Source organism: Setaria viridis, chromosome 3 (assembly GCF_005286985.2).
Source record: "Setaria viridis chromosome 3, Setaria_viridis_v4.0, whole genome shotgun sequence".
Classification (NCBI taxonomy): domain Eukaryota; kingdom Viridiplantae; phylum Streptophyta; class Magnoliopsida; order Poales; family Poaceae; genus Setaria; species Setaria viridis.
In genome coordinates, this window is record NC_048265.2 from 5,284,967 (window position 1) to 5,301,814 (window position 16,848).

General features: G+C 41.5%; 1 protein-coding gene across 1 annotated transcript; it reads left to right on the forward strand.

Moving 5' to 3' along the window:
* Positions 1-248: 248 nt before the first annotated feature.
* Positions 249-8,508, forward strand: LOC117848302 (uncharacterized). The gene is made up of 12 exons (XM_034729649.2): positions 249-460; positions 1,988-2,115; positions 2,221-2,283; positions 2,859-2,980; positions 3,076-3,191; positions 3,268-4,072; positions 4,525-5,253; positions 5,363-5,584; positions 5,770-5,865; positions 5,951-6,145; positions 6,980-7,093; positions 7,878-8,508. The coding sequence occupies exons 1-12, from the start codon at positions 345-347 to the stop codon at positions 8,136-8,138; spliced, it is 2,967 nt and encodes a 988-aa protein (XP_034585540.1). The 5' UTR covers positions 249-344; the 3' UTR covers positions 8,139-8,508.
* The last annotated feature ends 8,340 nt before the right edge of the window (positions 8,509-16,848 follow it).

Below are 16,848 nucleotides of genomic sequence, written 5' to 3' on the forward strand. Positions count from 1 at the left end.
TTGATCCGAGCAAACAGATTTTATAACCACTTGTTGCCATTTGAACGGCTAGATTTACAGCACAAGCATATCAATTCATCAGAAATAGGACCAAATGCAAGCAATAATTTTATGTTTTTGGAGAAACATTGGAATCGATAAGCAAAATCTCAGCCGGAGAGGCGGAGATCTCCAGCACGAGCCGGCCTCCATCACGTCACGTGGGCCCGCTCCTCTGGCACTTCCCCAGCCAGCATAACTCCCGAGTCCCCGATGACTCGCCCCAACCCCGAGCAGTAAACGACGCCACACCTCCGCTGCCGTCAGATCGGAGCTCGACTCCGAACCACCCCTCCTCCGCCGCTATGGCGGCGCCGCCGCGCCGCCCCTTCCTCGTCCTCCTCGCCGGGCTCCTCCTCGTCGCCTCACTCGCCACCCTCGCCGAAGCCATCTACGAGGACCAAGTCGGCCTCGCGGACTGGTATGTATCTAGCTCGCCTAGATCCGACTCGCCCGTAGCTTAGATCTGGTTCGGCCGGCGCGACGTATCGGTGCTTCGAGCTTCAAGTTCAGATCGCGATTCGAATTGTGTTGCGCGGAGTTGTGCGCGGTGTCAGTGTAGATTTGAGAGGTTTTGGCGAATCAGGGAGTGGTTTTTTACGAGCTTCCAAGTGAATTCTGTAGTAGTGGTGGGGTTTGCAGATGATTCTGGTGGTGTGTCGGGCTAGTGAGCAAGTTTGTTTCGCTATCCTCTAGTGAGTGCAGTAATTGCATCCTAGTTCAAACTTCTCTGTTTTTCCTCCGGAAACTTGTGTCTGGGCTAGATTCATGGACAAGTTTCATCCGAATAAAGCACTGTTGGGTTGGTTTGTGTTTTGTGCTGAGGTCCGATTGCCCTGTGCGCTCAATTTAGGTGGGCGTATTGTGTGAATTGGTGCTTTCTTTGTTTTATGGTGTGTTGCTTGGTTATAGGTTTTTTCTGAAGAATGTTAACATTAGGGTTTGGATGCGTTTCCCTGATGCACGCTTTTCATGGTTTGCATTGAATGTTAGGATTTTTTTACCACAGATACTAGTGAATTGTGTTCAATGTATTCATTGCGAATTCTTTTTCAGCAAGTGTAGTTTCTGTCCACTTCTAGTATCAAAACATGGACCATCCTTCTGTGCATACCTGCAATGCAGGCAGTCGAATTTGCGGTTACTGTAGTTCATAAAGTAGTTAGGATTAAATAGTTGGGAGTAAAGAACCTTTAGCTGCTGTGTAATTTGTCTCAAATTTCTTCTAAATATGTTCCTTGCATTAGAGTTAAGTTTACTTAATTTAGGGATAAGTTTCTTAATTATTAATCGTGAAGAAGGATGGATTTGTCTCTCCCTAAATGTTCTTCCTCTCAGTTGATGATCTCGCTCCTCTTACTCCTTAAAGCCCCCTAGTATTTAAACCTTGTGCCATCCTGGCCTTCCTCATAAAGTAGTTATCCAGTTATCCACCTGATATACTAGCATACACCACACGATTCCTCCTTTGTAATCAATCAGGTTTATGGGTGCTTTGACATTAGTTCTCTATAACAATTGATAACATGCTGCGCTAATCCATTGAGAAGTCTATGTTTATTTCATCATGCATCCTGTGGTGTTGTGTAATTCTATATTTTACTCTTTAGTAAACTGCCTTAGAGTTCACTGTTTTGATGTGGAATCAGTTATTGCTAGCTGTTGTTCACCTAAACGACTGTTTAACCTGTTTAAATACCATTTAAATGCTACATAATGGCAAGCCTTTACCGTTTAATCAGCCTTATAGCCCGTTTAATTGACTGTTTAGCCCATCTAAATTTTCCGTTTGGTCGGATAATTGGCTAAACAACAGATGACCGACTGATAAGCGTTTAGGTGAACACTCCTGCTGCACCTCTTAACACAATTTGATTTGTAGCTAGCTATATGTAGTTTGTCAGAAAAATCCAACAGAACCATTTTAATGTGTTGATTTTCTTTGCAGGCATCAGAAGTACATTGGAAAAGTAAAGCAAGCAGTTTACCATAGCCAGAAGAGTGGAAGGAGGCGTGTTGTGGTCTTGACAGAGGAAAATGTGATCTCTTCTCTTGATCTTCGTTCAGGAGATATATGTGAGTCTTCCTGTCCTTCAATAGCAAATCAAACTGCAGGTTCACGGATGCTATGTGCAAATATTTAATCCTTTTCGTAATATCTGTGGATTTTATGTGGTGCAGTTTGGCGACATGTCATTGACAAGAATGACCCCTTGGATCAGCTTAGTCTATCACTTGGAAAATGTGAGTTTAATGTTTTTTTCCCTTTGGAAATTTGCTCCTGAGAAGATCTCTCTGTTACTGCTGACTGTTTGTTTCACTCTATTGGGTTCCTTCCATTCCTGATGGGATTCCTTGTTTGCTTGGCATCTAGTGCTGTTAACCTTTTCCTCCAACGGACTTGTTTTTTTATTGAAAAAATTGAAATTGTTTTTTTTTCCAGTACCCACTCATTATCTGAAGGTATACTTGATGGGAATTCTGTTTTGCTTACGAAATGTATTTGAATAGGTTATGACTTCATTTTATTTTAGTATGGACCTAGTTTGTCTCTGGGTTATTTGAATAGGTTACAAGTTACGACTTCATTTTATGTTAGTATGGACCCAGTTTATCTCTGCATTAGGAAGTTTGACTACATATGTTTCTTCCTGATTTTTAAGATTTGTTTATGGGAGGTAGTGGGCTAGTGGCACCTTTTTGTTAGTTCTTATTTCTTTTTTTTTAGTTCATATGCATATGTTTACTTCACTAGTTCATCTATGGTGTTCTACATAAATTTTTAATTGCAATCTGATTTTTGGCATATCCTCTGTCAGATGTTCTAACTCTTTCTTCGGGAGGAACTATATTGAGGGCATGGAATCTTCCAGATGGACAGATGATCTGGGAGACTAACCTTAAAACTTCCACAGCATCAAACCCACAGCTGCATGTTATGGTCTGTGTGGGCAACATTTTCCATCATCTGAATTGATAATACAATTAGTTTTCCTGTAGCACTTATCTTGAGTGATGAACCTTTACTCTTTGCAGTCAAACAATAAAGTGGCAAAGGATAATTTGGTTTTAGTTTCGGCTGGGCGATGGATTTATGCTGTATCAAGCATTGATGGGGCGATTTCATGGGAAAAGGAGTTTTCTCTTGATGGGTATGTATTATTCTGCCCCGTTTTCTTGTCACGGCATTGTGAATACCATACCAACCTAACTTTTAACCTCCTGCAGCTTAGAAATCAAGCAGGTTCTCCAATCGCCTGAGAATGATATCGTGTATGCTTTTGGAATTGCTGGTTCCTCAAAGCTAGCTTTGTATCAGTTGAGTGCTAAAACTGGAGAAATATTAAAGGATGTCCAAGAGTCACTACCTGGTGAATTATCTGGTGAAATAGTACTTGGTTCTGATAATGTGTTGGTAGCATTAAACAAGGCCAGGTCAAGTCTGTTTCTTATCGAGTTTAAGAGTGAGAGAATTAGCTACAAGAAGGTGCATGTTTCAGATCTTGTTCAAGACTTATCGGGAACATTCAAACTTCAATCTTTGTCCAATGGTGTCATAACTTTGCAAACATCTTCTACTGTTTTCCTCCTAAAACTTAAAGATACTAATGGGTTGGAAGTAGTTCAGAGATTTGACCAACCAGCTGCAGTGAGTGATGCACTAACAATAGCAGAAAAAGATGAAGCTTTTGCCGTCGTCCAACATGTGGGGTCCCAAATTGAATTTATCGTGAAATTTAGAAGTGATGTAAGCAATGAAAATATTAGAGAAAAGGTCAATATAGATCATCATAGGGGCAACGTTGAGAAGGTCTTCTTGAATAGTTATATCCGAACTGACAAATCTCATGGTTTTCGAGCTTTGGTTGTAATGGAAGATCATTCACTCTTGTTAATTCAACAAGGTGAGGTTGTTTGGAGCAGAGAGGATGGGCTTGCTTCTATAGTTGATGTAACAACATCAGAATTGCCTGTTGAGAAGGATGGTGTCTCGGTTGCGGATGTGGAACACAATCTCTTTGAGTGGCTTAAGGTGACCCACAGAAACTGCTATTTATTTATTTTATCTATTATTTGTTTTTTAGGAAATGCTTTAAGATAAGTGATCTTTCAGAAAGTCTGCTAGAAGATTTAAAAGTGAAGTTTGTGGTGAATTTAAGATCCTTTTCAAATTCTCTAGAATTTAATGACTTGCTTGTATGTTTGCGCGCATACAAGCAAACATGTTAAGACATTATTTAGTTTGTATGTTTAAGCACAAGTTTCTTTATCTAATTTAATGAATTTAGTTTGAATTTGATGTTTTTTTTTGCGCACAAATTTCAGAACATGTTAAGAAATTGGTTGGTGTTTATCCATGTTTTTTTTATTACTCTCATGTTTTGATACAATGGCATTCGTGCATGTGCTCCTGCATGTGACACTCCCGTTTTGTTGGATTTTCTTCCCAGAATTAGCTTATGATACTTTCTCTTGGTAACATAGGGACACATGCTTAAACTCAAAGGAACTCTAATGCTTGCAAATGCTGATGAAGTTGCTGCAATCCAAGCACTGAGACTCAAAAGCTCCGAGAAAAATAAGATGACAAGAGATCATAATGGATTTCGTAAACTCCTTATTGTACTAACAAAGGCTGGCAAAGTGATAGCTTTGCACACTGGAGATGGACGCATTATCTGGTCAAATTTGATGCCATCTCTTCGTGCCTCCAGATTTGGTGGAATGCCTTCTGCCTTAAGGATATATCAATGGCAGGTCCCACATCACAGCATAATGCGTGAGAACCCATCGGTACTTGTTGTTGGCAAATCTGGAGCAGAATCTTCTGCACCTGGTGTCTTCTCTATTCTTGATTCATATTCTGGAGAAGAACTGAACTCTATGAGGCTTGACCATTCTGTTGTTCAAATTATCCCCTTGACACTGAAGGATTTATCTGAGCAGCGACTTCATCTGATTGTTGATTCCAATTCCAATGCTCACTTGTATCCGAAATCTCCGGATGCCCTTAATGTATTTCTTCATGAAACGCCGAACCTGTATTTCTATTCTGTAGATATTCAGGCGAATGTTATTAGAGGATATTCATTACAGAAGTCATGTGATATCAAAGGTGATGAGTACTGCTTCAGTACGAAGGAGATATGGTCAATCATTTTTCCATCTGATTCCGAAAGGATTGCTATCTCTGAAACACGAAAGATGAATGAGGTCTGCTCATTTCCTCTGTTGCTTTTTATTCATGGAATATTTTTATAATATCTTTTTTGAAAACTAATTATAAAATAATATTTTCTTTGTTTCCTTGTCTTATTTGAAGGTTGTTCATACACAAGCTAAGATAATTGGTGATCATGATGTGATGTACAAATATTTATCAAAGAATTTAGTTTTTGTTGCTACTGTGTCTCCTAAAGCTGCTGGTGATATTGGATCTGCGCTACCAGAAGAAGCTTCACTTGTTGCATATCTTATTGATGCAGTCACCGGTCGCATACTGCATCGTGTGACTCATCATGGTGCACAAGGCCCTGTACATGCAGTAAGTACATCTGTATCGTTTAGTCTTTTGCCGCTTGCGCTTCCAGTCCCTGTTTTTGTGTTTTGAAACACGTACAATCACAACAAAGCAAATGAATTCTGAAAGGTTTTGTGGATTTCTTCGTTTCTGGTTTTTAAAGGTTCTCTGCTTATTAAGCGCTAACATGATTTATGCTTTATTTCAAGGTTTTAAGCGAGAACTGGGTTGTCTATCATTATTTTAATCTTCGAGCTCACAGATTTGAAATGGAGGTGATTGAGATATATGATCAATCCAGAGCGGTATGAATATGTGGTCATAATTATGAAGCTGATTTTTTTGTTATGTGATGGTGGTAGTATTAACAGCACTAGGTCTTTTACACAGGACAATAAAGATGTCATGAAGCTCATACTTGGGAAACATAATCTTTCAGCACCAATCACATCTTATGCTCGCCCAGAGGTGGTGGTAAAATCCCAATCATACTTTTTCACCCATTCAGTAAAAGCAATGGCAGTTACACAAACAGCTAAGGGGATTACTTCCAAGCAGCTTTTGATTGGCACAATTGGCGACCAGGTCTGTTTTCACTTCTTTATCGCTTACTTTTCCAGTGTATATAGAGTAGTGTGCTACTACTTCTTTTATTCAGAGTCACTCTGTAATAGTGTTGCCTTTGTTTAAAATTTGTAAATGAAGATGAACTAATAGCATTTTTTGAAGGATAACTAAGAACATAGAAGTTACCATTGCAAGCAGATTCAATACTATTTGAAATTGTTTTGTTAATATTTCTGATTTGATACTATTAATTCAATAGAACTTGGTTTTATTAAAGTACTGTAGGCTTGATGTAGAGTGTGAAGTGCATAGGAATTTCCCAGTTTGTTGCTGCATAGCAATCCAACCAGCATTTTAACATGTCTCTACTGCTTGTCCAGCGTACTGGAATTTAATCCATTCTTGTCGGTTCCATAAAGTGGAGCCCCCTTTCCCATGCATCTGTGTAGTTGTTAGCTGAATTAGAATAACATATCAGAATGCTAATATTCATTAGTAAGATGAATCTATTTTGCTTTCAAGACTTTGTGTTTGATGATTAGAGTCTTTGATAATAGTAGTTTAGTCCCTTAACAGGAGCTCACTGAGGTAACAGTGATGTAGAAATCAGGATCTATTCCAACATAGCTCCACCTCCACTTGTATACTCAAGCTTAGCATTCAGTCACTGTAAAAAATCCTATGCATCGTATGTCAATCCATTGAAGATTAGTGGGACCTATTTGTTTGGTCAACATTATGCGGGATATAAATGGGTTGTGCAATGTGTTTAGTTTAATTAAGATGGAGAGTTGATTGTCATTTATATGCGTAAAGAATGCTTGAATAACATTCTTCTCAAACTTACTGCAGGTTTTGGCACTTGATAAGCGCTATCTTGATCCACGCCGTTCAGCGAATCCCACACAACAAGAGAAAGAAGAGGGCATTATACCATTAACAGATTCTTTGCCAATAATTCCCCAGGTATTGTTTTGGTCCTGATGATCCATACACCTGCCTCTTATACAATATTTAATTAGGATGGACATGTTTGTATTAGTCCTGTGCTAGAGAAATCAACAATAAGTGTTCTATCTTTATTATGACCAAGTTCAAGTACAGGCTGTTCTCAGTTTATCACCATATTTTTGGCTTGACAATACTATTGTTTGGTTACATATTAAGTCCATAGAATACATGAGTTCTGCTTCGGTTTTATGATTAGGACATCAGTAAATTTCTTATATTTTGCAAATTATGATGTTTTGTTTAAGATTCTGGTGATTCTCATTGTATTTGGTTTTTTTTGCTGGTAATTCATATATAAAATTGATGGTGCGAGTAATCCTTGTAATTCATATAGTGCAACATGTTTTTGTGAAACTTAATTCACAGTGGTTATTTATAAAATTCAGGCAGCATGTCGCAAAGTTTGGGGGCAAGAGAATACTAGGGATAGGATATAGTAATTCTTTCTGTGATTCGTGATGGATACAATGCTGTCCGTTTTAATAGGGATGACTCAGCCCTTGAAGAAACAATCTCTGAACTAAGGGCCCAATTTATTGCCATATCAAACTATCAACTAATGCTTTGACGTGTCTGGAGTGTATAAAGTGGAATAACAAATAACTTACTTTTAGTTCAATGCTGAGGTGGTCTGCTTATATCAGTCACATTCCTGAGATGACATTCACTCAATTTGTGTATATCTGATTTACCTTGTGCTAATGGGTGATTAACACTTTTCTCATTGTTTACCCTTCAGTCTTTTGTGACTCACTCTCATCAAGTGGAAGCCCTGCGAGGAATCGTTTCGATTCCTGCAAAGTTGGAGTCCACTACTCTTGTTTTCACATACGGCGTTGATCTCTTCTACACCCAGCTTGCTCCGTCAAGAACCTATGATTCCCTCACCGACGAATTCAGCTATGCGCTTCTTCTAATCACAATTGCAGTCTTGGTTGCTGCCATTATTGTTACTTGGATTTGGTCTGAGAAAAAGGAGTTGAGAGACAAGTGGAGGTGAGTGAGGCCGCAACATTCTGATGCAGATGAAATTTTGGGCCCTAGTCAGCTTCCTTTTCCTCCACTTTTTCATTTCTAGTGCTAGGGTTCGTTTCACTTTTGACTAGGCCTTTATTATGTAACCATTTGACAACGAAGCCTATCTGCTGTGAATTGACACACTGCGGAAGCCTTATAGGAAAGCCACTTGTGCGATTATAAATTATGGACATGACATTAAAGAATTAGCAAGAACGCAGATGGTGCGAATGGATTGCTTATAATGTGTAAGATGTACCACTGCAACCAAACTCTAGCGGATTGTAGCTATTGTTGTCAACAGAGGGTTCCGTTTCCCTTGTAACTTAATGAGCTTGTCATGTTTCCATCTCTATACCTTTCTTGATAGAAACCGGATTGCTCTTGCCTAGTCTTGTCATTACTTTTGTTGCTAGCCTGTGATAGGCTGGGCTACAAGATGCTCTTTGTTGCAGTTGCCACGCAACACATCATTCTGTAAGACAACTTGTTCTGAAGGTGCTGAAGCTTCCACCTCATCGCTGTTGCTACGGTCAGAATGTTTCACATGCTGAGCGAACAAAAGTCAGCTATTTTTCGAGGATTTGTAGTATTCTCTTAATAAGGTGATCTTTCTTTTGAAACACCTAGATGGATGGTGCATCGTTGCATATTATTTGCTGCCACACTTTGGATCTTTTTTGCTTTTATTAAAGTGTCGGCATAGTTGTTCCTGCCCCTGGATTTGTCAGTATGTCATGCGAGCACGTCTAGCTTGTCTCAGGTCCCTGGTGCGCGTCGCCTTTTGCAACCAACCCAAGCTGGAAGTAGGGCTTTCAGATTGTCCATGCTGAAATCCAAGGTATGGCTTTCTACGGTGCTAGACTGGTTGTGATCGTCAGCTCTAGTCATGGATGGATTCATGGTATTGTGGTATGGATCGCATGCTGAAGATGGATCGCTCGCGCCCCGGCACATGGTGGCAGGGTGAGATGTGAGATGTCTGCCATGATCGGGAGAGATGAGGTAAAGCGATGGCTTTTCTTTCTGGACGAAGCAATTGCGGGTAGATGATGGAAGTCGAGTTCTCAGCCTCCGCGCAGGCAGCAGGAGGGGTCATGTCCACACTTTGGGGCCTTTGCTTTCCCCTGCTTTTCTCCTTCTGGTGCTGCACTCTTTTGCTCCTGCAAATGCTAAACTAAACCCCTGAACAATGCTGTGCCCATGCTCTTGTGGCGAGGTGTTTTCATCAGGTTATACTTGTCGGTCGTTGATAATCGACGGTTATCGCAGCTGATATGACCTGCTTGTGCGCTTGCACCGGTAAATCTGTCAAATCCTCGCATCTTTTTGCTTTCAGCTATGGTGGCCGCTTTACCAGGGGTTCCCTTTCGGAGTCGCAAGTACCCCCAGGTGCCGGGTGCACTAGCACAAAGTGAACAAGCACTCTAGTGTGCCGAGCGAGATGGGGGTGTCGACACGCACTCGTCCTGCCCGTGCTGTGTCGACCACCGGCAACAAGGGAGACGACGCGTCGCAGCTAACCAACCGGTCCAACCGTGACGAGAGCGGAGAGCCAGATGCCAATGCCTTTCCCGGTGTGAGCCGGGCTCCGGCGGCTTCACCGGACGGGCCAAGCCGCGAAAACGAGCTGTGTGGAGGGGGGCTAGTGATCGACGGCGACGGCGATGGGTGCCACTGGCCAGCTTCTTGTTGCGTCGGGTTATGGTCGAACAGGGTTTCTCCGGGAACAGGTTTTCGCCGGAGGGTCCATGGCCTCGCTGTCGGCTTGTGTCGGCGGGGTCGCTGCCGTCCGGTAGGAGGAGGAAGGATCTTCTCAGGTGAGCCCCCATGGCCGCATGCGCATGTGCATGCACTTGTTGTGACCCGGTGCTGTTCTGGCCGGCGCACGTCACCACCAAGGGCACAAACACAAGGCAAGATCGATGATGCTGTATATAATAACCCTTTCTGGTGCTTAGCCGTTCATTGTAATTATCCGAGAGTTTAAGCAAGCAACAGTTCCTTCTTTTTTTGAGAGAGAGTGAAAGGTTCTTTGCGTCGTGTTAGGTGCGGATACTTCTTTTGAACGAAAGAAATAAAAGGTATCTATAAACTAGGCCAGTTAGACATTAATATCTAATGCAGAGGCATAAAACATGCAGCATATATATCATGGTTATACCTAACTAGCGCTTGATCCATGCTTTGGCAGGGGATCTTTTTCTTAGTTTATCTTACTTTAGGAGTGAAAACAAATGCCCTGTTGTCATCTATATAGCTTGGGAAAACTTTTATATCTGTACAAGGTCGAAGCAACTTCGGTTCTACAAATGCTCTAAATTAAGAATTATCCTACATTTCCCATGGTTATTATTTATATTGTGTGACTGCCGGCGCCTCAGACGGTCAGATCATATCTTGAGCCATTTCCCATGATTAATTTGCTTATAATATCTTGCATAAGTTAGTGCTCCCTAAGACAATAATATGTGATTATGCAGGTTTTCTTGAGAAAATTTGGAAGTTCAATTGCACAAATAATCCTATATGAAATAACCTAAGTATTAAGTGAGGTAGGGACTCAACTTCAGAATATCATAAATTAGGATTTGACTTCTCCATTAGTCTTTAGATCTTTTTAACTTCAAATCTCAAACCCACATTTTCGCTCACATCCCATCAAATAATTCCACTCTAGATTAATCTTAGTCTAGATAGCAGATGCCTCACCGCCTTTTCATATTTAACGGCGACGACCCCGGCTTGTTGGAACCTAGGGTCTAGGGTGGGGGCATACCGTTGTGGTGCAAATTTTGTTGCTTGTCAATCAAAGTACATGTACAATCAGATCTTTTCCTCCCCCTTTTCCCCTTCTCATTACATAGCTCTCAGTTTTTTTCTTTTTGTCCAGTGCTTTCCTTCCTTCAGCAAAAACTGCTCCACTACATGTAACACACTAGCTAGCTCATCTCTCAGATGAGTTGATGGTCTACAAATATTCGAGTCCCATCACAATAATTTCTCCCTGTATTTGAAATCAGAATATTTTCTCTCGATTGCACTGAGATATGCTGAGTTTGTCTGAAAGTTTAGTCATGACTCATGAAAACAATAATAAAGCCTGATACTTGATCAAGCGCACTTTAATCTTTTGGAGGAATTTTCGCTTTTTACAGTCTCTAACCCTTGTTGAAAAATGTGCCCATTGTGAACATTGGATTGAAAGTGGATTTCCTATTAATAGATGCCCTCGCCGACATTTTGCTGCTGATGAAGAGGATTAGACATGCTGCAAAGGCAAGTCTTTTCCTTTCGAACAGAGCATGCTACCATCAGAGTCCTATTGCTGTAGCTGAAAACATCTTTTTTTTATTTTATTTAGTCTTGTGTAAGGTTTGTTTTCTCAACATCATGATCACATGCCATGTTATTTCATATTTATAGGTTTTAGCATTAGTCACATCCTATGCCATTAGTCATCCTCATAACAATGGGATAGCGCCATTGCTTTCATCAACCTCTGAATCAAAAACGGTGTAACAACAAGGATGCAAGCGGTGAACCGAGGACTGGAAGACCTAACTAGGAATATGTGATCGACCGATGAAGTTGTCGATGTTATTTTACGCCAAACTCTCGAGCATGTTCCTCATCCCAGGTTGGAGTGTTCTCTCATGGATGCCTATGCAAGTGATGCACTTGTGTGCAGGAGGTTCCTTGAGATTTTTGCAGCTACTGTACATGATAGGAGAGTGATGGCTATCTGATCTGGACCCTCACCCTTTTAGAGTGGCCAGCTGCCAGCTGGTGGGAGGGTGACGGTTAGCAGTACCAATTTCAGGACCAAAATTTTGCGCATGCATGCCCTAGAATTTAATTGATGCATGCATTCAGCCGGATTCTGAAAGCTAACAGAACAGAGTTAATTGGAGTTAGGTCTCTCAAAATTTCAAAAAACAATTTTGGTACCTGATCATCAGTGCTGATAAGGTGGTAATGTTCTTTTTCAAAAAAAAGATAAGGTGGTAATCTATAGCCTATGGGCATATAGGAAAAATCAGTCTTTTCATTACTTATAAATTGCGATACCGCGTCCTAGTAGCATATAAAAATGACCTAAAACTAAACCTGGATACGAGTAATAGTTGAGGAAGAAAAGGATATAATTGTAAAGTTAAATAAAGTTAATCACTAGATTTGAACTTGGGATGCATTAGAACGAATTAAACAGAGGCATCTGATGTTTCAGTTCATGGGTGTAGTATACTGCTTATGGTAAAAATTTATTCCCGGAAGTTATGCCTTTAATTCCAAATATCTTGTAGGCGAGTTAGCCTTGATAAATTCCTTTATTTTGGAACTTTTTAGCTCTGCCGTCCACCTCTTGTGACCCCAACTTCCCTAGGCCTACTTTTGGTGGTATGGTCATGAGGACCATATTGATGCAAATGTCTATTTCATTCCCCTTGCCCCGAGAAAATTTGGGAGCAACATTTGTAGAGCTGAGTCGACCTTTGACAAAATACAGCATACTAAGTTGGAGCTGTTAAAACAGAATTTTAAGTGCCAGGTTTCAATTTTGCAAGGACACATAGTAAGTAGTATGAACATAGCTCCTTTAAGGTGACAATATAACACAAAATTTTCTCATCGAATTGCTGGTGGAAGGAGGAAGGGAAACATATTCTAAACTTAAACGATGGGGTTGGACGAACCACTAAAGGGCACACAAATTTTGCAAGAGCATACACCTGCACAACATACAATATAAGTGTTGACAAGAGCATAGAGCAACACGCTTATGTATGCTCCCTCTCATTTCCAAATTATAGATCATTTTAGTATTTTTATATTCCTAATATTGACATGTATATAATATATATCTAGATTCATAATAAAAATCTACGAATATAGAAAATTCAAAAAATTTGGGACAGAGGGAATAGAACATGCCTCGTGCCGTGTGTCGCCTGTCAGTTTGTTGCCCTCTACAGTACGTAGCAGCTCAGCAGGGTACGACGTACCCAGTAGACTCTTGTGTGACCCAGTAGACTCCTGTGTGGGTTGGGGATGCAGAGCACGCAGGGGCGTGGGGGCGTGTCGCCATCGGGCGGATCCTTTGGTCGGGGTCCTGTCGCCGCCGCGCCCGACACCCCACGCCCAAGCGTACTGCGTACCACGTCGCCGTCGACCTCGCCCGCCACCCCCGTCCTTTTCCCCGGCCCCTAGCTAGCTTTTAATTCACCACCACCACCTCCTCCGTCGCCCAGCTCCGGCCGGCGGCGCCGGTCGTCGACGACGGGCCGGCGGCGCCTCGAGTGGTCGAGCGCACGCGCGTACGTACGTGCACGCGCGGGCTCGAGTACGTGCGTGCTGCGTGTGTATGCATACACTAGTAGTAGTATTGTGCGTCCCAGTGAGGCGACACGGTTGCAGAGCACACTGGCAGCTCCGTCGTCGGTGAAGACTGATGACTGGAGGTATAGAACCTACTACTACTTCTGCTGTTGCCACTGGTGTGCACGCACGCAGGCATTGTGCAGCGCATGCATGCGGCAGAATATTCTCTAGCTAGGCTCCTCTTTTCTATTTTTTTTCTTCCTTTTGGCACGCACGCACAACGGACTGCAGTCGTCATGCATATAGACTGCTGGACGCCGGGTAACTTTCCACTTCAGCTCTGTGTTCCCTTCCATTTTTTTTTTGGCGATTTTTCATTAAAAGGAAGAGCTCTGTGTTCCCTTCCATGCCATTGCTCGATCACAAGCGGTGAAACACATGCCTGCTTGCACTATCGGTCGACCGAGCTCTGCATTAAGTGCTGTTTTCTTGCTCCTGCCCAGAGATAGATCCCTGCTAATGCTGTGCAGGTACATAGCTAGATCACTGCCATGGCATGCGCGCGCCGCAGCAGAGATATATGGACTATGGAGCCGGCGGCACTCGGATGTGCACCAAACACTAGTGCTAGTCTCAATTCCCAAGAGTATAGCAATATTGTTCATCTAGAAAAAAGAATGTACCATATATTGTTGTCCATCAGATCATTCTAAATTTGACCAACCTTATACATAAAAGTATTAACATCTAACACATAAAAAATACATTATAAAAATATATTTCATTATCGATATAATTACACGGTCATTTCATACCGTAAATACTATTACTCTTTTCTGCAAATCTGGTCGAATTTAAAGTAACTTATGACAAATCAAAACACCTTATATTTCAAGAAGAGTACTCAGTACAAAACTTCCGTTAACCTTAACTTTTGTTTTTCAATGCCCCTAAAGTAATGTCCAAATTAGGTGTAGGCATTTTTTTCTTTTGCAAAACACGGTATAGCTATGCACTTCCATACATGTACGTACACTCACTCTATAAATACAGCTACACGCAACATTCGAAAGATCGGACTATTAATGAATGTTAATCAAAGTATTTCTCTAGCTTTTTTTCTTCGTTCCACAATATGATATCTCAAAGTTTTTTTGAAGAATAAGCAGGAGCACTGCTATGGCATTTAAGGAGAAAGCATGCAAGCCTTACATACATTCGATGTTACATAAAAGATATTACACAACTCATGAAACTTAACATAATTAAACTAGAAATTCTCCCACTCGGGAGTCCCACAAGCAGTGCGCCGCACCGCTACTTTTATTAGACCCAGGACTTGCCCAAGAGACAGAGTCTTGTGATCAAAGATCCAGAGTTTTATTTTCAGTATGCAAAAACAAAGTTTCTCTAGCTATTTCTTCGTTCCACATGACAATATGATATCTATCTCAGTATCGCCGACCATTGATGAATGCTACAAGGAGGCACAGAATCTTGCCTTTGCATTGTTTAATCGGGAAGCAGGCCGGCAGACACGCTCACACGCACGCGTGCGGACAGGAGCGAGAGAATGCATGGAGCACGTACAGTACAGGGGATGAAGAAGCAAGAAAGTACTGAAAAAGTGCACGGCCTTGTGCTTCAAACCGTCGTCAGCCAGCCGTGTGCTTTTCTTTGCTTTCCTTCGCTTCTTCTCTCCCAAATGTCTGCTTGTTCCGTCTGGTGTAGGCACCGAAAAGCAGCAGCACTCTTTTACACCTAGCCTTCAGGCATGGCATGGAGTCTATGCATGCAGCTTTAATTTGCCGAGCTGCTCGATCGTTTTCATACAGCTAACTGGCATGTCTGGTTAACAAGACGTAGTATGCAATTATGGTTAACTAGAAAAAAGTGGTTTAATTTGAGGTTGCGAAATATGTGTGTTTGGAACTAAAAATAAAATTTACGTTTGAACTTACAACACAAAAGGATTTCATTTCAACAACTTATAGTAGACATGATAAATCATTCAAACTTCTTTACTCTATAAATCAAAACTCTTTTGTACTATGCTCCAACAAATGGTCCATCTCCAAACATATCATGGTGGAGCTCGATCGGTGACAGGCACGAGGCTTTGATGGTACACAAAATGGTTCTAGTTTGACGATGTGGTGCTACCTAAGGCCCACCATCCGCTCTAAACCTTGCTGCCACGGTATGACCTTGCAGGTTATAGCTCGTTTCGTGTAGAGACATAGCTTCCATAGTTGTGGTCTCAACTCTCAAGACAAGATTATACAGTACTAGAGGGGAGGAAGCCTATACAGGGAATGCCCCATGTGCTTTGATGGGTAAGAAGAAGCTGGCATGGTAGTGCAAGGGTGATTATTGATGGTCCAAGACAAGAGAGGAGAGGGGAAAGGATTGGTTGGAGATCGATGAACAATAATATGGCTCATAATAGGTAACATATCACATTGGTTGCTACTCTCTCCGTCCCAAATTACTATTTATTTTGATTTTTCTAGATACATATCATAATGGGTAACGAATAATAATTTGGGACGGAGGAAGTAGATATATACTTCATTGAAAAAAGTCAAAGAGGATCCACAACTTCTTGGCCTTTTATCTTTCCTTAAAAAGCTTTTGAGGAATCAAACTAGCTAGGTTATCAGGCGTAACCTACTTCTTCCAATTCAAAAAAAAAAGTTTTGTTTAAGACATCAACATAATATACCACGTGAAGTTTTGACCAATAAGTTTTTTGAGATACGATGTTATTGAATGTGTGGAAAGAACTTACGTTGAATGTAATAACATATACTATCGTACGTACATCAGATGAGCCCACCAGAAGATTTGGACAGTCCTAAATATAGGGCTGGACATCGAGACGCATCTGATATGGAGACTATAGCACAGGACGACGTAGTCTATATGGAAAGACAGGAACTAGTCGAGGATTATAAAAATCACTCGTAGTAATAAGAGTAGAACTCCTCTAGTCGTATCTGACTAGTATTCTTGTAACCAACCAACATGTAACCCTGCCTTCTGGCAATATAAGGTGAGGCAGGGACCTCCTTCAAAGCAATTCAATCCAACCAACACACAGGGTATTACGCAATCTAGCGGTCCGAACCTGTCTAAACCGTGTGTTTGCGTTTACCTTCAAGTTCCTAATCTCGATGAGCCCCACTAACCAAAACACTACCTTGGGCACCCCCCTCGGTAGGTTGCCGGGTTTAAACACAGACAGCTGGCGCACCAGGTAGGAGACCTCACCGAGAATCCACTAGCGAACTCGATGACACAAGTCATCATCAAGCCAATTGTTGCCTTCGTCTCCTAGGTTTGCATCACAGACGACACTGGAAATTTCC